Source organism: Echinococcus granulosus, assembly GCF_000524195.1.
Source record: "Echinococcus granulosus chromosome Unknown EG_S00008, whole genome shotgun sequence".
NCBI classification, from domain to species: domain Eukaryota; kingdom Metazoa; phylum Platyhelminthes; class Cestoda; order Cyclophyllidea; family Taeniidae; genus Echinococcus; species Echinococcus granulosus.
In genome coordinates, this window is record NW_020170388.1 from 637,140 (window position 1) to 664,496 (window position 27,357).

At 39.9% G+C, this 27,357-nt stretch overlaps 2 protein-coding genes across 2 annotated transcripts; one reads left to right on the plus strand and one right to left on the minus strand. All coding sequences in view use genetic code 11, as the record gives it.

The window, feature by feature from the left end:
- Positions 1-5,633: 5,633 nt before the first annotated feature.
- EGR_01956 (hypothetical protein) lies at positions 5,634-14,054 on the plus strand (the record flags this gene model as incomplete). Its single annotated transcript, XM_024491205.1, has 2 exons — positions 5,634-5,673; positions 14,002-14,054. The coding sequence occupies 2 exons, from the start codon at positions 5,634-5,636 to the stop codon at positions 14,052-14,054; spliced, it is 93 nt and encodes a 30-aa protein (XP_024354348.1).
- Positions 14,055-21,826: 7,772 nt separating this feature from the next.
- EGR_01957 (hypothetical protein) lies at positions 21,827-23,911 on the minus strand (the record flags this gene model as incomplete). The annotated part of the gene is made up of 2 exons (XM_024491206.1): positions 21,827-22,107; positions 22,342-23,911. 2 exons carry the CDS (start codon positions 23,909-23,911, stop codon positions 21,827-21,829), a joined length of 1,851 nt encoding a protein of 616 aa, XP_024354349.1.
- Positions 23,912-27,357: the final 3,446 nt, after the last annotated feature.

The following is a 27,357-nucleotide window of genomic DNA, read 5'->3' on the forward strand; positions in this document are numbered from 1 at the left end:
AAGTAGCCAAATTAACTTATTTTCAAAAACTAATTTGCCCTAAACGTAGTGTGAAGTCGAAAAGATTTGCCTGAGGCTAACCACTTGGTGAATGCGGAAGATGACGTTTAAAAAGTTGGAAATCCGCAACTTTTAACAACAAATTCCCTTAAGAATTCGCCCCGTATTCGCTTTGAATCAAATTGGAGTTTCATCAATTTTTGCAGCACATTAATTACAGTGAAAAAAAGATGACTAATAACTTATTTTGGCATCTGTCAAAAGTTAAATGCCTCCTGCCGTCAACATATTTAAATTAATGAGAGAGAAAAATGTCTTGTGACCTTTACCCTCTCTAACTGCCACCTGTCTTTTAGCTGGAAGGCAATAAGGTCATCAGTGAATTATGACAGAGGGGTATCTCGGGAAATGACTACTAAGGTGAACCTACAGCAGAGGTCGTTGATACTATCGTCTAGTAGATTAGGCACTTAGGGCAAGTCCAATCCCTTTGAGTTCATAAGTAGGGTCATACCTTTGAAATGGCGTTTTTTAAATTAATTTTGTGTGCTGAAATTTGGACATGGACTTGAATAAATGAATGAGTTTTAAAATAAGTAGTAAGGAGCATATAGCTGACTTTATCATTAGTAATTTTACATCATGAATGACATTTTCACATCAATTTGACCTATATTTTGGGTTTTATTTATAAGAAATGGGGACAAATTAACTCATTTCCTCTATATTTAGACAAAACCTACAGTTTTTTAAATCTAAATTCCCTCTGATTATTGTTTGATGCAAATGTAGTATGATTACTAACATATTTTTGTAAAGTGGTAAACAATTAACTGCATCCAAGATTTAAAGATTTTATCGGTTTCCAGTGGATAAATTTTATCGCATTCAAGGGATCACAACTGTGACAATAACGAGACAACCCATCTCCTTCATGATGGGCAATAAGCTTCCGTGGTAGTACTTGCAATTTTTTCGAATTTCGTGGGCTCTTAAGGTTCCGTCTTTGCGTTTCCGCTAGGTGACATGGCTTCCGGACCATGTTAGTAGCACCCCAGCCCTTTCCTACGTCGGCGGTACACTTTCCGTCCTAGCATTGTGACTTCTTCCGGCTTTAGGAGAAAATCGGGGTACTAAAATGATGGCAGTTAAAAGCAAAACCAATCTTAATGGGAAATTGCTCCGATTTTTTTTGCTGAATGGTAAACCTTAGCGTGAAGGAAGAGGGGCATATGCTATGGATAGGGAGAATTTATGACGACCTTTGACAGAAGTGCTGAAATTGACGTCTACCCTTGGCCACTACCCCAATCACATGGTCTGCAGGAATGTTAATAACAAGTGAAGCGACGCTTGCCGTAAACCATCTGAAAAGCTATTTATGGAGTTGTCTACGGTACCTGTATGAAGATGTAAATTTGATGAACAGGCGATACCTCCTTCTCCTTTCACATAGCTGCATGGAACTGAGGTAGATGTGGGTGGGCAGCACTGAAGTGAGACCAAATTAGCGAGGAGGAATGGGGAAAAAACCCCATTCTTACATAACCATTTTAAAATTTGTCTTTTATTAAATGAATCCGCTTTATGGCCAGCGTTCTTACCACTAGCGGAGGACATACGGGATGGATAGCCCATTCCTCCCTCCTCCAATGCAGTTACCAAACAGGACAAAACACCAGATATAGCAGAATTACCGAGAGGGACCGGTGACTTTGCCGCCAGATATATTATCATCTGAACGCAAATTCAATGATTGGGGCGGTCAGTGGGTTTGTAACCTTGAGAGGAAGTATGAGCTTAATATGTTTGCATTGAGCTCAGTCTAGTTGAATTCCACCATAGCAGTCGTGTTTGACTGTTATTTCTCCTAGAGAAAACGTGGATCAGTAAAAGTTTAGTACTGTCGACAAGTTCTACTTTCAATCACTTGACACTAGAAAATCTCAAATCTCAAAAGGACTGCAAAAAGGCACAGCATTAGCACCAATTAAACAAGTACTTGATTGTGCTCAGTGAGTCAATGATTCAGCACAGATTAACTGCGCACTTTGTTGTGTTACTTGGGGCCTCTACTCCCTTATCTCACACCTTCCGGACAGATTTTGTTAATCATGAAATTACATGCATTCATAGTTTTCTTTACCCACATTCCACATTCATCATGTCCCACATGAATCTTAAGGCATCAAAATTTATAAGGTGACATGTGTTGTCATCAGGTTTAAAGCATTCCAGCTACTTTAAAACGAAATCTTTCAATCTAATCTTTGAAGGCACAAGGTGCTTCGACAGTTTGCCTTCATCTGATTAAATTGTCAAAGAAGAAATCTACCTCTTTTGGAGCAGAGTTAATGCTCAAAACTCATTCTGTTTAAGCTCAATCTCAAACATTTTCCCACAATTTCCACTAGCTGCCGCAGCCAGCTTTTTTATTTATTTGTTTTGGTCAATGAACTGTAACACCTACTTTGTAGACAAGACGTGGATAAAGCCGTCTTATGTCCTTAAGTGGTATATCTGGTTATTTTATTATTGCTCTAATCCCTAAAAACTACGATTAAGTTTAACATCTACATTTCAAACCTTTCAAAGTTTCCAATTGCTTTGATTCGGGGCGAATTAAATTTAAGGTTTAGACTGCTTACAACCAGTGAGTTGCTTTTTATCAAGACTCTGGGCTTACTAAATCACCGACAAAGGTGATTCTACTTGGCTCAAGGCCTCACTGCCCAAAACCACCCTGTTTTGAAGTCAGTCTAAGACTTGGTAAAAAAACCTCGCTTCGGAGCTGAGTCAAGAGATATTGGATGCAGTTTTTTTAGTTACTGGCACGATACCTAACATAGGGAATTTCTTTGGTCAAGAAAGTCAGTCGAATCATATAAAACCCCACTTAAGCGAGTCAAGTGCTGGTCCATGGTAGTGCTTAGCCCTAAACACTTTTTTCCGAATGAGGCTACATAAATTTTGCCATTTCCTTGTTTTAAAAGAATTGCTAAAATTTTGACTGTGACAGCACAAAGTGGATCATTTTAGTGACCAAATTTTTGTTTTGTTCGGAAAACTGCAAAATAATAAAAGAGATTTTAGTTTTCCTTAGGAAGCCTGAGATTATTCAGCCACAACTCCTTTAACCTTCTCTCTGATGTTTTGTTATTTTATTTCGCTTGGGGTGACTGCAGGAAGCTGTAAAAATGGGAGAATTCAAGATTGATTTTAGTACCTCAAAGTGGATTTTAGACTCGAAATAAGATTGCTTTATTCGACTGGGTATGATGCGACAGTCCCTTTAATTGTGGGTAACGTTTGTTGCCGCTCAGATGTGTATGGCAAAGTTGAATGTTTCTTCAAACATGTGGATAAAACGGAATACGTTGCATGCTTGTTTGATTACTTAGTCATCCGAATCGCTATTGTACTTCAGCTAAGAGTCATGGCCTCCGGACCGTGCCAGTAGACCTTAGCCCTTTTGTAGGTCTGTAAGACTAGAGGTGTTTCAAAGGTGGTAGCTGAAAGCAAACCGGGTTTTAAAAGGCAAATGCGCTGTTTTCTACTTCTGAATGCTAAACCCCTACATGACGGATGAAGGACATGTGCTGTAAATAGAAAAATCGGCTACGACCCCCTAATATAAGGGTTGATATTCATGTCAACCTTCGGCAACTGCCCCAATCCCGTGTTGAGCTTAAAAGTTATCAACAAATGAAGTGGCACTAGCCATGAACCATCTAAAAAATATGTTATGGAGCTGTCTGCGTTGCCTGTATGAAAATATCGACTAAATAAACAAGAGTTACCTCCTCCACCTCTTACTGGCTGGCTAGAATCCAGACAGTTGTGTGGCTGAGCAGCACTGAAGTGGGAACAAAGTGGCTGGGAAGAATGAATTCAAAACATGGCCCCCATGAAACTATTTTCAACCCGCCCTTTATTAAATGACTCCACTTTTGGACCAGTGTTCCTACTACTAGTGATGAGCGTACGAGATGACCAGAGCCTTCCCCTTCCTCCGTACAGTTCCCATACGGGACAAAGCTCCGAATCCAACGGAATTGACAAGAGGGATTCGATAACCGGGACAGTTGGTTCGTGGGTGCTTTTTTCTTACAGTACCCGACTACGTTCAGATGGCTGACGCGATATGTTCACCAAGGGGAGAGTAACAGGCACAGTATTCAAAAGAAGGCAACTATGCCGTACCTTGACTATTTGTTTGGCTGGACTTTTTGATCACGCCATTTTACTTCCGCTAGATGGTATGGTCTCCGAAAACCACGTCAGTAGCCCCTCAGCTGCTCTATACATTAAAAAGACCTGAAACGCAAGAGAAAAATTGGAAAATGTATAATAACCTTACATTAAGATTAGTCTGGTAAGAGAAGGCTTCAGTACTAATTAGAATTTTGTAATATATGAAGCCTTTTGTACAATTTTAAGTTGGCAACTGTGCACTTAGCAAAATGACGCATCTTCTCAGTTCTTTTCTTATTTCCTTGAACAACAGCCAAAAATCTTTTGAAAAAGAAAACTAATCATCGACCTGACTTTTAAAGCCTTTAGACCAACTCATAGGCTAACTACGGAGCAGTAAGTGCAGGCTCAAAAACCGTTCTTAGGGAATCACACTCTCTTTGGTTAGACCAACTCAAGCCTCACTAATTCTCTCCAAACGGACCCTTAAAATAGAAAAAAAAACAATGAATGTCCACATATGTGGATTATTCTTTATGTATATGCTCTGGCTAATACAGCGAGGTACCCTTTCACTCTCCTACTATTGCAATCTGTCAGGTATATGAATATATTTGCATAATTCATCCTGGGGACCTCACTTGACACGGGGTAATGCATACTAATAAATGCATTACCAAGCTTGACAGCCACGCCTCACATGAGTCATTAAGGGGGACAAATATCTTCCCTACCCCACTCTTTCACACTCATTTGCCAAGGTGAGACGGGAGAAAATGTTTGGAGGAAACTTAAAGCTTTTAAGGTGATGAAGCACGACAGTTTTTCCGGTGTCTTAGACACCTCTTTTTCTCATACATATGTGCAGTTAGTGATATCGCCAGCTAGTTACCATAGTTCCCGGTGTTGGATACATGCGAAAGACTCCCTCGGCTGAGAAATGAGACAAATATAAAGTTTCTATTTTATCTACCAGTTTTGGTGAATAGATGGATTTATTAAAGCAAACTTTCATTAAGCAGAAAAACAGGAACTGACTAACCATAAGTTTTTCCAAGTATTTAAATGTACAGTAACGAGTTTTCAAAGGCTGGCCAAATTCTCCATCCTTTAATTATTTTTTGTACGCTTGCAGTGTCTGCTTGATTCATTGAATTTTGGGGTATTTTCCTTTTGATATATTGTAATTACTCAGATAAGAGGGACCAATGCGAAGCAAAATAGCCCGTCTTAAGGACCATTTGCTACTTGATCTTTTTCCAATGCATGAAAGGGCAGGTAAGTCAGTATTTTAGGTAATTTGAGCAAATGAAGACTAAAAAGCTCTGAGAGAAAATGTGCACGATTGAAAAGTTGGTCTTCTGTGGCATAGCCTAGGTTTCTTTTGGCTAAAGACAAGAATGAGGACAGCTCCAAGAAGATGCTCATTTTTAACAATAATGAATCATCCTGCAGATTTTGATGACCTCCTCCGCAATGGTACGTTTATAAGCCAACGGCAATTAGGATAACATCGAGTTTTTAAAAAGCCAATTACTCATTGCGATATGGTGAGGACCTTCTTAGGTCCGGCTCCAATTCGTTTGCTTTAGTGGGAGTAAAGCGAGCACCTAAAACCTTCAAAACTCCTGACATGCAGAGCTAACAGTTTCCTTCTATGAAGCTGCATCGTAGTATTTAACCAGTAAAATACTAATAATTGTTTACCTAAAGTGGGTACAGTTAAAGTGCCCCTGGAATACTTCTACAGTTATTTTCGAATGCATTACAGGACACAAAAGCGTGGGAGGAACTTAAAAATGACCGAGGCACTACTTTCGTGGGAAGTATAAACATGTTTCAAAGCCACCCAGTGAGCCAGCCGAATCACAGGAGACTGTAAGTACCCGATCAACATTAATAGCATTCTACCGCAGACTGTCGCATGCCTCCCACGCTAAATGCTTTCTCGTGATTCGTGATTCACATCAACATCAGTGTGAAATATAGTGACCTTACTTTGGGAGAACGTCTATCAAAAATAATTTAACGTTTCCGGAGGCGTGTTAGTCACCAGGTCCGAGTATAATCGAGTGTATAAAGACACGTAATTCATTAGGCCTTCTCCCTTATCCAAACTCACCACAGATTTAACTTGAATTTCGCGTAAGAGCACAAATATATAGAAATATAGAAAAAAACTTTATTGGGGGTGATTTTTAAACAGGTTCATGTTGACCGATGCCCTACACCAAATCCCCCCAACGTCGTGTCATATCCGGATTAGGAGCAAAGTGAAATCATAATTTTCACTTAAATAGCGGTTTGTATTCAATGCATTATATCAACTTAAGCATAAATAAGGTATTGTGCTAAAATACCCATCTATGTGATTATACGGGAATTACTTGTGGGACAACAGGGAGTCTATTTAAAAAGGCCAAATGTAGATTCCAAAGATGGAATTTAGGAATCTTCAGCATAGGCTTTCCATCTTTGATATTTGGGGGTGGTATCCAACCCATAAAATCATTATTTTTTGACTTTTAAATCGGGCTTGATTTTTATTGCCACCTTTGCGGTACCTGAGTCCTTCCTGAATACGATATGTGTGCATGGGTCTAGGTGCAATATCATGATGAAAGTAAAGAAGGTTTGGAAGGTTGCTAAGTTAGAAGACATGCAAAGAACCCCAAAGTGGTGGCCAAAAATGTGGAAACCAAAGAGTTTGCACATTTAAAAAGACAAATGCTATCCTGTTGCAAAGATTTTATTTTCTTTTTTACGCCTACAGCAACAAAGCTGGTGCTGTGTAAGTCTACCCTGAAATCAGGATCAAGGCTCATGTATTTGTTACTTTCAAGACATGGAGACATATAATCCCATAGATGATGCCTCATCGCTTTGCGTCCGATGGATTCAGAGTTGCGGCTGCTTTAGCAATCCCTTAGCTGTAATGCACTGATTATGCACCGCTTAAGGCGGAGTCGGTGCGCCACAAGGAGTGGACTTTATGCTTAAGTAACTACAAACCTTTAATAAAGCACAGTCATTTGTCAAAATACACTATGCCAATTCGCCTTTGTCACCCTGGCCTCATTTAAATGCCGCAGCTCCATGCGGCTTCTTGAAGTGGTTAAGGTGTGGCTTTTAGCTGTTTGAAAATTTATCATGTGAATGCCGCCTAGGCAGTTTTATAACGTTCCAACTTAACGTGTCAAACACGATCGAATGCGAAATGTGATGGTATCACAAATTTTTTTAAGTGAAAGCTAGCATACGAGCTTCGAGTATCCATTCACACGTCAACTCAAATAATTTGCGTTAGTGGACCGTAAATAATTCCCTTAACCTCCCATAACTCAGATACATATAACAAAAGTTGGTATTAAGTCAAATTTATTACAACTATAGTTTTCATTGACTCCATGGAAATTTTAGAACTTAGTCATTAAAGGAAGATTAAAGAATGATGAGATTTCTTCGTAGAAACGTATCGGATTCGGAACATTTGCTTGTAGTTAGTAAATAGAGAAGATGCATAATCTTGACATTTTGTTAGGAAATTTTCAACTTTTTAAATAATTATTACTTTGGGCATTTGAAACCGCCCAAAGCTGGGAAAATTTTGCCGAAAAATGAAACAGCTGGAACACACAAACATATGGTACAGACCTTTGATGTGACTTCTAAAAATAAACTTGTTGGTCATTAGCAAATAGTCCAAAAGTCTTTCCGAAGGTATATAAACCTTATTCTACTGAGTGATGACGTAAGAGCAAAGATTAAGCACTGAGAACAAGACTATGACATCAGCTTCTATTAAAACAGGAAAATGTAATGCTTCATTAAAGTTTGTATTTCAAAACTGTTGAGGAGTCTAGGACAATCAACGTCGTTTTATGGTAGTTGCAATCATTATAAGTAGTGTCCTAAGTCTTTTTTGAAGACAAATAAAGACATGAGCAGAATATGTTGCAGAAGTACAGAAGGGCTGAAGGTTTCATTGACTTGGTACAAAGGTGATGCCGCCCCTTGGAAGTTCAGATGTCGAAAACCTAAGTGCCCGCAAAACCAAAACGAACAGTTAAGCTAATAATCGAGGTAAAATAAAGCCTTCTTTCTTTTGGACCCTCGCCTCTGGAGCTAATCTTAATCAACCTTCCCAGTCGGCCACGACATCGTAGTTGATGCTGTATGAAAACATCCACGAATCAACCGTGTCGGTCATCAAAATACGTGCAACTAAAGTGATACCTGAATGCCGTGTCATTGATGCCTATTAACAATTTCACTAAATCTGGAGTTTTGTCCTGTTTGGAAACTGTATTAGGGGAAGGAAAAGGGATTGTTTTCGCCCATCGATAGTGCTGTCCAGCCATTTGTCTACCTTGTTTCTATCCAGCTAGTGGAGAGATAAAAAGGGAATCGAGTGTTTACTTTGCTGATATTTTCGCACAGGTGCCGGAGACAGATCCGTAAGGGAACTTTTCAGGGTATTTTACGACCACAGATGTTGTCACTTCAGTTGTTAAGAGCATTTCTCCAGCCCACAAGACTGGAGCGTTTGCCAAAGGCCGACAAGATTATCAACCCTTTTGCTGGAGGTCCTTACAGATTCTCCCATCTGCTGCACGTAGTCTTCTTTCTTCACGATAAGGTTTGGCGCTCATAGATGGAAATCAGGGTATCTGTCCCTTAGGGTTGGGTTCACTTTTCATTGCTACCAATGTAGAGCCTCGGGTCTTTCCCTAAGACGATTGAAGGTATGGTACTAGGGCAGAATATGCATTGACGACGCACAGAAGGGGTGGGAGGCTACAGGCCTTGCCTAGAGGCCATGCTACTTGTTGGAAGAACAAAAGGCGAAGCCTCAAGTACCCGCAAAGTCAAAACAGAGTTAAATAAGTCATCAAAGTACTACATATGTACCATTTTTGTAAGAAATACTAAAGTATAGTAGTTTGAAGCCACTGAAATTAAAGATGCTGAAGGATTAATACGTCATGTCACACGATACGGGGCAGGACTTGGAGACTTGAGCCAAGTCTTATGCCGCGATATTTGAAGCCTGAGCACATGAAATCAATGAGGGCTTGCATAGGCCAATCTAGAGCTAAATCGAGCCTATTTCTGTTGCCGAATCATTGTCGCCTTGTCCTTGACACCTTATCCTCCATCTCAATTAATCAGTGGCATTCAGCAGTAATAAAGGATAGGAGAGAATAAATCAAGATCTTTTCCCAGTTGTTAAGAATCGTTGATGATTGCCTTAAGTTCGGGACATATTCCACGTAATTCACAAGCAAATCACTTGTTGTTAGGGCAGTTTGTATTGTATTAAGCTATTTTAAATAATTGTCCTGTGTAGAGTAATTTCCTGGAATCTCGTCGTTCTGATTTCATTCCACACTAGCTTCTTATTGCCATTTTATTACTGCTTTATCCCCAAATTCGTGCGACTTAGGAAAGTAAGGTTATTGCAAATGGCAAAAATCGAGAAATTCCTAAAACGCTTGTTTGGTGATCTCTTGAGAGACCTTTTTTTTCTATGCTAATTTCATAATTAACTAGGCAATTTATGCAGACACCAGCATCTCTTGAAGCGTCAACGAAAGAAATCGCATTCTTTGTAATGAGTAAAAGGAGTCGGGAATATCCCACTGCGCTATTGCCCTTGCAGCGCCAGAAATGCTTCAAAATAAGTAGGGTTTATGCGTCGCGACGCAGATCTAATAGAGTTGACTGTTAGCATGGGGGGTAAGGGCCGAGCCCTAGGCTATAGAGACTCCCGAGATTATAAAAGTCTGGGAAGAAAAATATTCATGCGCTTTATTGTAAAATTGGCTGTTCAAAGCATAAAGAATACTGTAAATGCTAAAAGGTTTAGAAGCCCTGTAATTTAAGCGGCACGGCTTGTGTGATATGGAGTCAATCAAGAGTTGTTGCTAGAAAAGAACTTCTGCCACCACGCTATTGACCAACTGTCAACCATTCCTCACCAACCTATTAGCTGGGGTCGTTTATATTATAAAACAGTGTCCTAACTGACCCCATTTTACTGAGAAAAGGACTTCCGCAAGTTGACATTAATGGTTTAATCTACACCAGAAAATACGATTGTAGTCTTAAAAACGAGACCGTGAGAGTGGTAACACAACACGACAACGGAGTTTATTCTAATAAGTAGATATGTCTCCTTTTGTATACCGACAAGAATTCGAAATGTCTGATTGACGTCCACCGCAGCCTTTCAAGTACTCACGCTAGTGTCCAGATTTTAGTGCCTCTAACCTTCACACCTGCGTTCCCCCACTGGAAGGCATCAACAAATTTCGTTACCCGCACCACCTGGTTCCAATGACTCACGCTCTCTGACTGTCATTAACATTTCGCTTGGGTAGGCCGAAATCAGCACCGGTGTTTGCTGAACCTTCTCGGCTCTAAAAAGACAGACATAGTAAATACCGGTTTTCCTCGCGGGTGCTAATTATGATGCAAAAACCAGTGTAAACATCACATTTCTGAGCTAATTCTAGTGAATTTATGCAGAAAGATCATCAGTGAATAATGAATAAAGGCTCTTGAGCAGCATCTTAATCACCAAACAGAAATCTGAACCATAAAATGCTATTTCAGTAGAGACAGCATTTTCAGTCGTTTGATTACTTCGTTTAAATCGGACTTTCTTAAATTATTTCAATGGGTTTTTAACTCCCGCGTCCTAATGGAGCATGACATACCATTAAACTAGTTTCTAGTGGTTTATGGCATCAAGCAGATTTGTCTATCGCTTCCAGTACATTTAATAGTTCAAAGTTGGACTGGACTTTGTTGGAATAGCTACACTTTTTAAGGAGAATTGTCGTGTCAATGTCAGTATCTGATTAGCCCTGTCAAATTCATCAAAGCAAATTAAAGTGATAAAAATTAAGTCGAAGATTTAAAACATCAGGTTATGCTGCAGCATCTTGAGCCCTCGGTGTGGTCACAATAAGCCAGAGTATTATGGAGGAGTACATTACTGACGTGAAGAAGGAGGGAAGGGAGGTGGAAACCGGCATGGGCCAAAGGCCATGCTGCAGAACAGAAGTCTAGGAGATTATAAAGTTAAAAGTACAAATTTATTTAATGCTCAACGCGAAAAATGAAACTGTTTACAACTACAGTGACTGAACGAGTAGAAGAAACATTTGAGCAAATGAGTCTCTTTCACATGCCACCAGCCAACAGATGACGAGCAATAAGGTTCAAAGAATAATTCGCTTATTTCCCCAATGTCTAAGGCGAGTTATGTGACAACTAAACTGGCCTGTGATGAGACGTGGCTTTTATATTGCAGCGTTCGTTAGGAGAAAGATACTATCTTCGGCCACTCTCAAGCGACCTAATGCTCACAATCCCCACACCACTCACTCCAAAGTTCCAAGGTACGGAACTCTTCATCTCCGCAAGACTATGTTTTTGGTGTGGGTATGATGATGGTGGTAGATTGAAGATTGAATTTCTCAATTGATGAAGGTCAAACCAATACAGCTTAGACCCATCTGCGCAATGCAACTGGTTACACTGAGCCTCTACGTTCAAGGCTCTGGAACCGCATTTAACTCATTCATGGAAGTACTAGGCGAGCTCACATCGGATTGTTCAGGTTCAGCCGATACTGTGACGTGAGGGTGGGTTCAGAATAGGCGGATGGCAGTAGAGGGGACGATAAATGGTATCGAACCGACAGATTGGCGCATATTTACGTGTTATAATAAATGCATTTTACAAGCCTCTATCAGTTATAACCGGTTATTGAGGTGAGTAACTTCCATAAATGAAAGAACCTTCGCGACTACTCAAAAATTTTAGTGTTATGGCAAACTATGGCAACTGCAGCATCTTAAGCCACATTCAACAAAACGTACTCCATTTATGTAGTACCACTTTTAAAAAGTTGTTTTATAGTGCTTGCTATTAAATTAGACCACGTAATGTAACAAGCTCAGTGCTTCCCTTTTTCAGCACAAACTTCATACTCTTTAAGCGCTCTGACAAGTTGGAAGAGGACCTTTTAATTGGTAGAGATAAATAAAGCGGTGCGGCTGTCACGATTTAGGTGGGTTTGGGGCGCGAATCCTTTTTAAGGGCCGAAAGCGTCCAATTTGTCACGGGGTCCATATTTGCTGACCATCCCTTACACAATAATTCTTGAATGCATTTCTCCCCCCTTTCGGAAAGTTCTGCCCCCCTCACTCCCTCACTAACTGTTGTGACAACTTTCTAATTGAAAACATTTAGCAACACTGTCCAGCTTCCAGTCATTCGGTATGTTTTTATGGAGAAGAAATTGTCCGAAACATTCTTCCTGAAATTGGATTGAACTGCTACTTCCACGTATTGGTTCAGATTAAAATATTTTATTTATGAAGGCCTCTAAAATACCATACTTGTACGCCGATGTTTACTTTTACTCATCGTTGACTACATGGGACTGAAGGTGATATGGTTGAAACATTCTTGCTAATATCACTATCAGTGATCAGAAGCAGCCGAGGTCTCTAGACCAGTGGCCAAGGTAACCGAAATTTGCCCATAGGCCCTAACCTTACTGGGAGGGTCCACCTTTGTGTTTACTTCAGTTTCAAATTGTCAATGTGTTTAACTGTTTAATAGTGGCATTCGTGGTGATATCGGTCTAATGAACTTGAGGAAATTAAGCTGAAATATTATTTTGACGTGCGGCTATTTAGACTAACTCTATGAAAAATCGAATGTTTTAGTTGTTAGCTATGCGGAACTTTTAAGCCACCTAATATTATTCCAAAACAGCTTTTACAAAATCCGGAAGAATAAGAGCAGTACTTTGATTATTTGTTTAATGCATTATTTTAGTTCTAAGATCACTTAAAGTTCTTCCTTTGTATTTACACTGTGTGGCGTGGCCCTGGGACATTGCCAATGGCACTTAGTTCCTCCGTGGGTCCACAGTATATATTCTATTCTATGCCGATACTTATATTATGTATTATTATATATGGCATTCCTCCTTTCGTCTTCAGGGAACGGAAAGCCAATTCAGTCCCAAAAGACAAGTACCCTGATCTGCATTTTTTGATGGTAAACGTTAACGTGGTGGAAGAAAGACATATGCTGAGGATGGGAAAATCTTTGACGACCCCTAAACTAAGGGTTAAGAGTGAGGCTTACCCCAACCTTATGTTCTGCAGGAAAGCTACTAACTAAAGTGACACTAGCTGTGACCGTAAACCGTCTGGAAAAGTTTGGTATGGAGCTGTTTACGATATCCTTATGGAGACGTCAAGTAAGTGAACACATGACATCTCATCTGTCTCTCCACTAGCTGGCTGGAACCCAGATAAGCATACTGCTGGGTAGCATTGAAGTGAGAACAATGTATCAGGGAAGTGTACTCACGGAACCTTATCTCCAAGATGCAACTTAAACTCTGTCCTTTACCAAATGGTTCTACTCTTAGACCAGTATTCTTATGGCTATTGATGGCCATACAAGATGGCTAACACAATCTCATTCCTCCAATACCTTTTTTAACGGGACAGAACTCTAGATCCCTTGTAAATTGCCAGGAGGCATCTGTGACGTCGCAGTCAGGTATCGCTTTATCTACACGCAGTCTTGATGACTAAGGCGGATGGTTCGTGGGTACTTATTTTGCAGCATCGGGTGTAATGTGATGGCCGATTCTGGGTAGCGCCAGGGACAAAGCTAAAAATAAGAAAATGCTATGTTGTACTTCGATTATTAGCTCAACCCTTCGTTTTAATTTTACGGGTGCTCTAAGGCTTCGCTTTAACACTTCAGCAGGACGGGTGGCCTCCGGCCGTGCCGTCAGCATCCAATTCGTCGATGCATAATCCGCCCAAGTATTTTGACCCCTTATGACTTCATTCTAGTCTTGGGAAGCTCCATAAATTTTGAGGGCTAACCATTGCATATATTTAGGCGATTTTACATAACCTTACCATTGAAAATGATCCAAAATGTTTTCGCATATTTTTGTGTAAGGTATAATTTGTTGTCATGCAATCGGGTTCAAGAAATAAATACGACCAAAATAGAATGTTAATTTTATGATAAATTAAAAAAAAACAAATGGAAGCAAGTTTTTAGTGAATCGATTCTACACACTCAAAGAGGAAGTCACTGAAACAAAGCAGTAACTCTGGACAGAACGACAAAAGAAAAAGAAGGTGTTCTCTTTCTTAGTCATTTTGACAATATGTTTTTAAGTTCCTTTTATCTTATTCGTTCTCTTTTCAAGGCTTCGGTGAAGTTATCGACTTGTCTTTGCGAAAAGTTATTAAATTTGGCAAAATAATGATGATAATCTACAGTGGCTGGTTTATTTAGTGTTTACATACCCTTTCTTCCCAGGGACCAAAAATAATAATTTCCTTCTTTTATAATAGCTTATGAATGGGTTTGGTGAGTCTCGATTTCACCGTAAGGTAACAAGTTGTGAACAATTGTACTGGGCTCACCATTTTACATTCTTTTTACCCAACATACTCTGCCTTTTAGGTAGTCGGACAATTGCTAAACATAGAAGGCTGCAGAAACTGTCAGTACTTAATCAATCAGGAGCCTTCATTTGTCAAAAGTGAAGTGTTCCAGCAATTCATCGATAACCGTGCCAATTTGATTTTAATCACACTGGTTTACTCGCATGAAGTAGATCCATCCCTTTATTATTTACTGACCCCTCCTCATTTTGTTTTTCCTATCTGTAAAAAGTGGATTGTTTACTAGAAAAACTCCAGCTGCTGTCATTTCTCAAGCCTATGTCACGTTTAATTCAAATCACTGCTTAAGATTCAATGGAACTGCTAACTTGTCGTTTTCGCATGAGACGAAACATTTAAAACGAAGTTGAAATTAATCAGACCAGGAAAAGCATGTAGTTGAACCCAGGCCAGCCAGAAGAGAGAATCGAACATGGTTTAAACTGTATGAGGAAGGTCAAGCAATTAAAAGTGAAGGGCAGTAAAGTGCACCTGCATAAAGGATTCAGAAAGCGGTGTGTGGTGTCCCTCAATCTGGAGTGATGTGTAGGCATTGACCGCCAATCACCGAGGGTCTTTTTATTGGAAAAACAAAATCTTTTCAAGATTTTCATGTAAATTACACCAACAGCAATGTTACCGTGAATGACTTAGGTATATGATGTCAAAAATCTAGTTTATAGGTTTTTAAATCTATGGGAGGGGAATCAAAGGTAATCAGATTTATACATACCTCCACTAAGGAGAAGCTTAATTAAACTGTCGCATCCGAGCCATCCCTGAAGATGCTATAAAGTAACGCGACACCTGAAATACTTTAATAATGAACATTCTGTAGTTGAGACTAAAAATTCAAATTCAAAATGGCCAATTCTACCACAAACTACTCATAAAGATACTGACAAAAGTTCTGATTGAATATATACTGCTTTTCCGTCCCAAAAATTTCAAGCAATCATTACACTTACAGTAAAACTGTACTCATCAGAAAATAATGGCGTAATTGCATCGTTCTGAGAACTTTTTGAAGACTGAAAAAGACAACCTTAGAGCAGACTGTGTAAGTGTGTTCCGACCTAAATCCTACGGCATGCAGTAGGACCTAAGCCTACTGACGTGGCTCGGTCAGGCCGGTTGTCGGAAGTACAATGGCGGAGCACTAAATGGTCCGTTACAAAACGAAGGCCGAAAGTACTAAACAGACCCTCTCCTCTTTTGAGCTTCATCCTAGCCTTCCTTTTGGTCATACTCCTTTGTTAAACTTAACAAAGTATTCGGTGCTGTACACAAAATACGCACGACCCAACTATGCCAATCATCCAATGAGTGTGCAACTGAAGTTTCTGACCGCAAAGTCACTGATCCCTCTTGGCGATTCCACTGAACGCAGAGTCTCGACTTGTTTGGGAATTGTATCTCGCAAGAATACCGACCCAAAGCGGAATTACTTAATAAAGGACGGGATTGAAAATAGTTTCATAGTTTTGTGCCTAGTACACCTTGTTTACATTTCAGTGCTGTTCAGCCACATGCCTATCTGGGTTCACTTTGCTTATTTGAGTAGAAATGGAAGCATCAACTGTTTATTTAACTGGCGTCTTCAAAGAGGCATCGTAGCCAGCTTCGTAACGAACTTTTTTAGATGGCCCACGGCCAGTCTCACTTTAGCTGTTGATGTCTTTTCTGTAGAGCATGGGCCGAGGTAGTTGCTGAGAGTTAACTTTATTCTCAGCCTTTTCGTTAGGAGTCCTCATGGTTAATCCCATCCTCAGAATAGGTTCTACTCCCGCCACGCCAAGGTTTACCATCCAGCATTAGAAACCAGGGTAGTTGTCCTTAAAATATGGCTAGCCTTCCGCTACCACCAAATTAACCTCCCGAGACTTCTCTGATGACAAATATAGGCATAATTACTTGGGCAGAATATGCATTGTCAACATCCAAAATAATTTTGCTGCTACTGGCACGGGCTGCTCATCGGAGGTGCAAGGTCGCGGTCCTAAGTTGTCTTTCGCCAGAATCAAGATTTTAAAAAAAAATCAAAACGGTACATAATTCGTATCTCTAAAGTTCGTCGTAAAGTGACTTTGACAGGTGATACGAATTTAAACAAATTTTATTAAGAGTGACAGATGTGAGCGAATATGGGGTCTCGAAATCAACATTTGAATCTTGTAAAGTGATTCACTACCCCCCTTTAATTACCTGTTGAAATACGCGGGCAATTCAGTCTTTAAGTGTCGTGCTTTCGACCTGCCGCATGGCCTTTGTGCTATGCTACTAGTCTTTAGACTCTTCGGCGCGACCTGCCATACTACTTAGAGGAAGACTCGGGTCACTACACTTGTGGCTAACTGAAACATCCTTAACCTGATTTAATTCCCAGCCAGCAGGAATCCTTGTAAACTAACCAAATGAAAGTTAATTTGAATATGTTTTTTGGCTTCATATTCATTTTGTGTCAGAAAAGTCATTTAAAATGCGCAATTAATAAGATGCCTTTAAAAAAAACAAATATTTATGTGTGGACCTTAATCTCCACGGTATAAGACATATGTAGACATGTTAGTCCCTAACTATGACATTAATTTTTTTAAAAGGGATGATTTGTGTATTTTAAATTAAATTTGGTCTTTTATTTGCTGGAATTGTTTTACTCTTTCGTGGTAAGTTTTTGTAAGAGATTGCAGTCTTAGTGCGTGAGTGTTTTTATAGAAAACTGCTTTTCAAACTCATGTTGTCAAATTAGTCGTCTGACATTATCAAAAAAAATCTGTCTCACTTCTTATGGGCTTTAAATGCACTTTGATTCAATCCTACTCGAGGTTTGACTATAATAAAAAAATCTTTCTACCCTCAATCACTAATCTTTTTGGAAAATAATAGCTAATTCGAATTTAAGATTCGTCTTCACTTTATCGCAAATGGTAAATAGCAATGTGATTAATGGGTGTCCGGGACAAATTTGCCGCTCTAAGGACGCTGTAATAGATAGCAGAGCTATAGCCGACAAACCTAAGGCATACTACTTTCTTAAAAGAATGAGCAAAATATATGTAAGATGTGGTGCCCAAGTTAATGGAGTTTGTTGAATACTTGAAGTCCATTTTTTATAGTTTGATAAGAAATTGTTCAAGAGCTTAGTTTCGCAGCTACTTTTCTATCTTCACTCTAAAAGTTATCTTGGATCACTCATGGTTGGCGTTGCATTTCTCCTCCTCCCTTCCCTCAGTAATTAACTCATGAGGCATCTTGACAATAGTAGATAATGTCTCAAGTAACACCGATTCGCTCTTACACCATGAAGGCAAATAACAACTCAAATGAAACGGATCTATTTAGTTACTCATTTATTTATTTGTCCTTTTGCCCATGCATTTACTTCCTAACAAATATTATTAGGAAGTCAAGTTATTCTGTCAGGTCACTGGCTTCAGCCGATTTCTTATTCAGACCATTGTTAAGATCACAAATGTGGCCCAGTTTTCTTCAATTCATCTATGTATCTTACTCGTATTCACCGGCAACGCTCGCCAAATACCGAACTTCGTGCAAGATGGAGTTCTTGCTAAAAATGAATAAAATGTCAACTTCCAAGGGTCTCCCGATGAAACATCACCCATGAAAAATTGGTGGTGATTCGACTTTGAAATACGCGGATCACAACGAATTGCTACTTTCATTGTTACAACCCAGACTTATAGGGGTTTCCCTTGATACGGGATAGTAGTTATGCAGCAGAACGGTATCTGTACCTTGGTGCCTATGTATGCAAGCTGGGGTATCACTACAGGTGAAAAACAAATATTCCAACCTCGGATTCCTGATTTGCACTTGACCTGAATTCTAAGACATTTTCTACCTCCACAGTTAAAATAAACAGTCGAGTGAAGTGTCTTTGTAGTCAAACGCGACATAGACAGGTGTTTAACCCCTTTGGAGGGTTTAAAGAGACAATTTCAAAAGTTACAGCACCTCATTATGGCAATTATTTGGTAATTATTTATTATTTGGTACTTTTTATTTGGAAAAGTACCCATTAATTGCAAAATATTTGTTAACCTGTGGTAAGCGAATTCAGCAGTGAGTATTCTCCATCTTCGTATTTTGCGAGGTTGTTAAGTTTCTAAACAGGATTGGATGGAGATTAAATTTGCCTCTTAAAACCTGAGTTCTCTGCTTTTTAAAATAACAACTTTAGAAGAAACCTTTGTGCCAGAATCCAGTAGGGAACTTTTAGACTTACTTAACACTTAAATCATCAGCCGGACTCCATAGTTATGTAACGCGGAACTACCGGTTGGCCAAATTGTATCGCTTGTATACTTGTCGAGTTTAAAACACAAAAACTAGTGTATGACTCCCTCGACCTCGAACTGCTTAAAATTTTGGCTTTAATATTATGGGATTTCCTAAACAAAGTGGTATTAGAGCAGCGAACCAATTGGGCCGTGATGGTAAGGTCTTCTCCAGGACTACGGCACTAAGAAGCCATTAAACGTAGAATTAGTAACTGCAGCCTTGTTCGCAGCTACATAAGTTCGTTGTAAATTCCTGAGTCTAATCTGCCTATAAAATATTCCCTCTATGCCCAAATGAGTTCCTTAAATTTTGTTAAGAAGGATTTCCGTCGAGTTTTCTACACTTTTAAAAGGAATTACTGGGGTTTTACCATTAACCTTTCCTTTTTATGTGAGGTATAATTTCGAATTAAAAATCTCGTGTCGCTTTAATTAACTTAACTAATAATATGGTTTCCTTTAAATCAGAAACAATCTACACACTTACTCAATTTCTACTTCTTAACGAAAATTCTGCACACTTAATCGTACATATTTTCCTTGCCCCCTCTGTGCCCAGATAAACGACATTGTGAACCAGATAAAACAACCTCTCGTTTGTCTTTAGATGGTTGCTATTTGACAAAGAAAAATCAAAGTTGGTTGCTGGCTGATTGTTTGAGAAGTTTTTCTTGAATAAGTAGACGTTATTACACCGATTTTGTTCCACCAGCTTTGGCTCCCTCTTTGCGGTACAACAGAACAGTAAACAAACAAACGGACATTCCTTCTCCTTAATTATAATGCATATTAAAACTGTAAAAAGTAAGCTTTTTAATTTCTAACGTACACTTTTAAATCACCTAACCCATCCAGTTGTGTATGTTAGCGTAAGTGTTAGCCACTAAATGAATCATTTATTGTGCCAAGGTTCTCCTACTGCAACCATTGTTTTACCTTACATCAATTTTTTTCATAGAAAGATATTCTCAAAGTACTTAGATCACATAGACATCATCTTCTTCCGCATTGCCAACCCTTGAAATGTAGAAACCCAGTTTTAGTAGCCCATCCCCATGACTCATGCTCGCTGTCCACCAATCACACTAGCCCTCGATCCAGCCTTCAGCATTCGGTCAGACATGTCGCAGTCATACATGTACCGCATTCGGCGAACGATGGCACTGCGTGTCGGTAACTTCAATGGGTTTGTTGCTTTATGGTTTAGTGAGGGCTTTGCAGTAGGGATGATAAGAAGGCCAATGCACGTAATATAACCGCTGGAATCAATCACCAAAGACAAGTTAGTGGTCTGGATCGTGTTTTTCTTAATCCTCCTGATTAATATCAGAGTATTCCAGAGGCAAAGTCAGTGTTTACTTGGCTTTGATTGGTTAAAGATGAAGTTTTACTACGAATTGTTGGTGTCGCTTGAAATTTATACTAATGAATGGATATGAATGATTTTTAGACCTCCCTATACTTCTGCTATGTGAATTTAGAAAGCATTTCTACCTGTACTGAGAGAAAATGGTTTTTTTTCACAAGGCTATTACTACAGCATTAATCCAAGATATCAATATTATGCCCTCTATAAAAACAAATAGTAGATGTCAATGCACTTCCACGTCATCCCTGGTTATCGCCAACGTCAAGGAATAATAATACTTAAAAATAACGAAGATCTAAACATACATTTATCTTAAACTTTTAGTCACCTCCAAAAATGTATGTCCATTGATTTAGTCGCCACAATGGTACACAACGGATTCATTTGCATATTTGGTTGACTGAGAATTCGTATAACAATACACAGGACGTGGTCGTCCCCTCAAATTACAATCCCTACCTCTTCATTTGTTGTAAATCGGTAAGCTAATACCCAGTAAATCTCACTTGAGAGATCATACTACATACTTTATTCAATCAAAAGCACTACTTACACTTCAGAAGGTGATAGAGCTACTCGGGAATTAAAGGAAAGCGTTCTCGCGATCAGAGCAGTGCATATCTGTTAGCAAATCAAAGTTTACTTTAACTGACATCTGGGTCTCAGAGTTGTCATAGATGATTAACGGAAAATCTCATCATAGTAACAGAAAATGTGTTGAAGAAAGAACATCCAGAGATACAAACGCAGCACTATGTTCGAAAGTAGCTGAGAGTGAACACGCACCATGCAGCAAAATCAAGCATCTGAACATCTGGTTGTGGTGTTCGAATCTTGTTTTTGTGTAATTTCACCACGTTTACTCCATATTTTCGACACTTATAAAATGTTTATACCTCCTCTTTGGTCTGTTGACTGCTGGTTTTAGTGAAGCCGTGTTAACGAAATTACTTCGTAAACACTCAAAACGTGCACAAATACTCGTTTACTTCCACCCGGCAGCATTCTGTGAGTGTCAGGATTTCCCCTTGAAGCATTTTGACCACTGAAATTGGTCAAATTTGTACATGGAAAAACAGGAAAGCAGTTGATTCTACTCATAAAACACGATTGAAATTGGCATCACGATAAAAATAGCAGAAGACCCTGATAAAAGCTTAATACGTAAATGTGACTAAAATGATTAAAAATCCGTCTACTGTGTTAATAAACTAACTTCTAGAAGAACGCTCTGTTAGAATAAAAACAAATCAAGGTAATAAACGACTGTGATCCATTAGTTCGCCGTAGCGCGATAGGCTAGAAGCCTTTGAATTAAAAGAATCAACAGTGGTAATCGGTTAATATCTCCAACAATCCTTAACCGAAGGTACCAAAAGTCATGATTAATGGATAGTTGAATATTACAAGGATGCATATAAATTTACAAGTAGCCTCTGTTGCGCGTCCGAGGCCTAACAAAACTGATCACATATATCAACTCTGATTCGAACCTTACTAAACCCCAACCGAGTTGAGAGATCCTCACTACGCAAATTGTTATTTGGGGTCGAGACACTGCGTCCAAAAACACGAGGTCCTAGGCGTCGACATAAAAAGACATAGCGCAGAAGCCAGACTCGCAGTTGCATAGCATCAGGAAGGTATCGACTATTCTCCTTGCAGAGAAGATTTATAAAGTGGAAATCTGTTCGTGTGAGTCCAGGAAGGTAGGAGAGACGGAGGTTGAAGACATCTCGCCTTGCAACGAATAGTGAACCTCGTTGTTGCATTCGTGCCAGGGCGAGTAGATGAATATAATCAGCGAAAAAGTTCTCTTCACGTCGACTAACCAAGCTTGCAGCCAGGTCAGACTGAAGGTCAAATTGTGCACCGCAGGCAAGTGTAGATTCACTGTAGACACGAATATGTGAGAAATTTTGATAAAAGAAAACTCCTGAACAGATTAAACCAGCGAGACCTAAGACACCTAGACAGAAAGCTGTCATGTTGAGCGCGAAGGTTGTTGAAGCTAGGCAGATGTGAAGAGTGGTCGATTTCTCCGTTGGACGACAATAGAAACTTCCGGAAAAGGGTTCCCCGTAGGTGACTACTGAAAAACCCAAAATCAGAAGGAAGGTAGTTGCATTAAATAGGGCGAGGACTGTGTGCTTTGCAATAAATCGACGAATGTAAAAATCCGTGTTTTGCCAACCGGCGAGGAAGATATTAAGTGCATGATCATCCCGACTGACTCGCAGCCTTGGTAAATGCATCACTACGGCAGAAGGCAGGTCCATTTCCGATTCATAGCCAGTGTCAACAGGAGAGACAGTATTCTCCATTTTCGGAATTTGAAAACTCCCCAAAGGTTCCGTAAGTGTCGTCTCGTCACTACTTCGACGCTGGGTGGGTGTAGGACGAGTGGAACCCTTAAGTCTAATTTCCTGGATCATTGGCATGAAATTAGAACTAAGTGGGACGGTGCTGATACTCGATGCAATGGAGATGAGTTCGCGCTGAGCAGTTTTTCGAAAGCTCCTAAGTTCAGAAGCCACCAGAGAGGCGTCACGATAGATGGAGTGTCTAATCGCCAGACGCCAACACAGATGTGGGATCCAGTTCAGCAGGGCGATGAGGATTAAAATTATCGGGAAGCATTCATGCTGAAGGCTTCCTGTTATGCGCTCGTCGTTATCCGCGTCCTTTGCACCCTGGAGAATCACTTGGATCAGTTTTGCTCGACACACCTGATTGACGAACTTGTTGGTGGAGCCAACAATCACCTTGATCGGTCGACAACTAGCAAAATCGGTGAAGGAGTGGACAAGGAAGAAACATATGCCTAAAGTTAGAGGTAGAATCACGCCTAGCAGAAGAAGCACCCTGTCAATCCACAGGGTAGTTTTTAGCCGCTTTAAAAGATGGATTGATGGGGTCTCCTGTCTGGACTGTTGAACCACACGACTGGGCTGGGACATTCCAGACAGAGGACAGGGTGGAGAGAACCCAGGACGGTTACGTGCAGCTGAAGGTATCGGAGTTTGTTCTCTTCTACCATTGTCGTCACCGCTTATTCTGCTGGTGACGTCTCTATCTTCTTCACGTCCATTAGTAAGGAGAACAGTGATTGGAGAGCCAGAACTATCCGAAGTGAGGGTTGCAGTCGAAGGCGAAATGAAGGGCTTGCCCCTATCATCTGTGAAACGTGATGGGTGAATCTCGTTACCCGAGTCGTTGTTGAGTATGGCGTGGATTTCGGTGATGTGATGAGCCAAATTTGAGGTGGGGGCAAGACTGACTGTTGCCGTGGCAGCCCCATTCAGCATAGCGACAGTGCTGTACCACTTCTGAAGACAGGCACGTGTGCACCGGCTGCTCGGTTGCGTGTGCGCATTTGTGCGTGTGACTGTGTTTAAGGCCGTGTCCAGCCAATCTAAAATGGGGCTTCGCTGACCAATGGAAAGATGACAGTCTTCAGCCTCCAATTTCCAGGTCGAGGCAGTGTTCTCAGACGCCCACTTCCCACAGGCACTGAAGAGTGAGGTGATGGGTTCCATATGGTGCAAAAAGGTGTACAACCAACTTTCTTCTAGACTAGAAATATGATGAGGGTATCTTGAGTGTACTTTGTGACACCGTCTACAAATGTTGCTGCATGAACGCAAACAAAGCTAATTGGAGTCACTTGGCTACTAACTTTTCGTCTATAAAGGAAAATAAACTCATTAAAACGTGCCTTCGTGTAGTTTTCAGAATATTAAGTCAAACCTTGGTGTTTAGAGTACCAGTGAGAGGTGAATGTCAAAAAGAATTCGTCCAAGTTTGGGCATAGCGTGGGGTAACGACTTGGCTTAATTGGCAGGGGTTTTTGAAACCCAAGCGGTTGTTCACGTTGATGGATTATAAAGCAAGAATTCAAATCATTTCTCAGTATGGTACTCTATTTTATATTCTCTACTTACCTTTTTCAATCCACCTACAGGTTATACAATCCCGACTTTATTTGGTGGCAGTGATTTAAACCTGTCAGCCACACTTTAACTGAGTTAAATTAGGTTCCAAGATCGTGGCTGCTGAAATTTATCGCATAGTCGCTTTTATAGCACTTAGAGAGGATGCATTCTCAAATCACTATCCCGTAGGGGAACTGGTGTAGCTTTTTACTACTTGTGGCAACCCTTTTGCACTTCTATTCTTCACATGTCTGAGTTTCGTTTAAGAGTTGTGACAAATTGCAGATGAAATCGCCAACTTGCTGAAGGCCAAATCACTTCAGACTTACCCATCCACTACTTATGACTAGCTACAACTCAAGGGTGTGCATGTAAAGCTTGTTTTACGGAAGCAGCCGGGAGTAGTCAAGCAGCTATTGGAAAGAAAGTTCCAGTTTCATTTGGTAAAGAAATACCCCATGCAGCAGTAAACTTGTCCACGAGAAGACTTTCCCTCTAAGAGGAGAGAACAACAGGAATTGTCTCTCTCTCATTCCAACCTTTCTTCCGTATTCCTCTAGTGCTACTTCTTCTAGTGATGAAGTTCACATTTTCTTGGTACTGACATCAGATAATCACATGTCAAACAGCATATGTGATTTGAAAATAAAAATTTAAAAGGAACAGAAGAGTCGGGATTCAGTTTTTTCCTAACTTCTGGTGGATTTATTAGGTTTAAAAGTTGAATTAACTGCAGTTGGTAATGAATTATTGACTGCGCACATATCCGGTCACCCTATAGGGATACCAAAGTTATTTTGCGGTGCATTCGATGAAAGAAGGACGCGAAATTAGCAGGTGCTGCACGTTATTTAGTGGCGGTCCTGTTTAAAGACACGAGAAATTTCACATGGTGACGGCAGTTTACGTCCCAAAATTCCTGAAATCGCATCAAAACTTGATGATTTTTGGACAAAATTGCCCAGTTGTTGTTGTGATTAAGTAGGTCATATGCAATTCAATTAAGTAGTAACCACGTTCCCCACATCTCTCGTTACCTAGTAATTGCTGCCGTGCAATTTCTACCCAAATTTGAGGTCACCGTTTATATTGTCTGGAAGTGTTTGTGAGAGATAGGTGACAATATCATCAACCTAATTAAATTATTACGAATTGAGAAATTACTTGAAGGGAAATGCTAAGTTAAAATGATCCAATAATAAAGCAAATGGCTACTTAGATTCGAAAACAGACGAAGCCATATAACCTACTGAAATGTACGTTACTGATCAATCGCAAATCACGACTTTTTTTCTAAGTAACACACTAGCAGCTGTTACAAATGATTCCTTTTGAAGTCTATATGACGTGAATATTTTTAGAAAATACTATAAAGCGGTCGGATTGGCCATAAAGTGTTACAGGGCATACGTTTTTGTACTAATCAAGTTGCTGGCATGGGATACTACTTGTAACCAATAAAGTAATTTAGGCAAGATATCATATTAATAGGTTCCTGGTACGCAACAGCTCTTCTAACTCTCCTGCCCGATTATAAGGTCCTGCAGTATTAAAGCAAATCAGCGGTATGATGCCCACGTCAAAAGCATTAAAAAGGAGGGTTCTTCTCTACTCCTATCCTATCTACTCCATACCATGTGATTCGAGTTGCCTCAATCGACGCATAAGAAACAGCCTCACATTCACCCCTTAGGCGTATGTTCAACTCTTTATCACCTTAATTGCGCGTGCTCTAAACTAACTTGTTCTACTGAGTGTGAATAGTGTTGTCTCAAGTATTCCCTGAATTCAGGAGAAAACATGAAGGCATGGTTGAGGGTGTATTACTGATGTACGGAAGATCTGAAGTCACCAACGTGACCCGGAGGCAATGCCGTCGAAAAAGTACAATGGCGGAGCCTTAAATGGTCTCGTAATTAGAAAGCAAATTTAAACAAACTACCCTGTACCTACGAAACTAATTCAGAATGCTAAAGCAAGAAAAAAAGAATGTTAATAAAAAGGAAAGGGCATATGGTTTTTTAGTATACCAGATAGTAAATGGGCTTGCATTTTAAATCCCTAGGTCCTACCATAACATCTAATCATATTTCGGAGTCACACATTAGTTTCCATAATTTCGCCTCCTTCAAATACGGTTCAAAAGTGCCTTATCCAAAATGATCTAAATGAGATTAAGGGAACTTCCCTTTTCCATCTACCTAGATGACTTCTGGTTAGTATTTCTACACGGATCATCTTGAATTGCCGAAACTGAGCGACTGATGAATGTCACCATAATTCAATGGGGACATGTTACTCAGGCAACAAATAAATCATAATCCAGAGGAGAGAAAGGTAAGCGCACCAACAATCTGTGTTTATAGTTAGCCATCTCACAAGTGATTTTACACAACACCTCAGTAGATGGCGCATCAACAACACAATTACTACATAAGAAGGCAGTGTGAATGGTTGGCGACTTGTTTCATAGAATACAACAACAATCATGGCATGGTAAACAAGGAGGAAATGACTAGGATAAACAGTATAGATGTCCCGAGTAGTAGAGAGGGCATGGGATGCTTGACTAGCAGGATGTTCTCCTATGTGTTGGCTGATTAATTGGCTTTGAGGAAGTGAGTTTATCGGTATAAGGGGCTTAAATTTAGCCAGAAATGTTGCCAAACGATTGCATTTTCAAGTCACTACTGAAGCCTTTGTCTCACGAGTTACTTAAAGTAGAATGAACACTTGATGCTGATATAAGAACGATTGTTAATTGATTAAAGTGGTGAAATCGGGTGATGGTGGGATTAGTGTGAACCCTTAGTGACTCGGCCATACCTGTAAATTATATTTTGTCGAAACTGACAGATAACAGCCCAATTTATTAGTGTCTACAAATCCGTTTCTTTACGAGCAATTGCATGGAAAAAAGATGGCAAAGGTGTATATACTTTCGCTACCATGAGCAGGATGCTTTTAAAAAGCGATGTATATAATTAATCTACCTGGACTATTGCTTCCTTTGTTTCATCATGCAACTTCGAAAGTACCTCCTTTTCAAT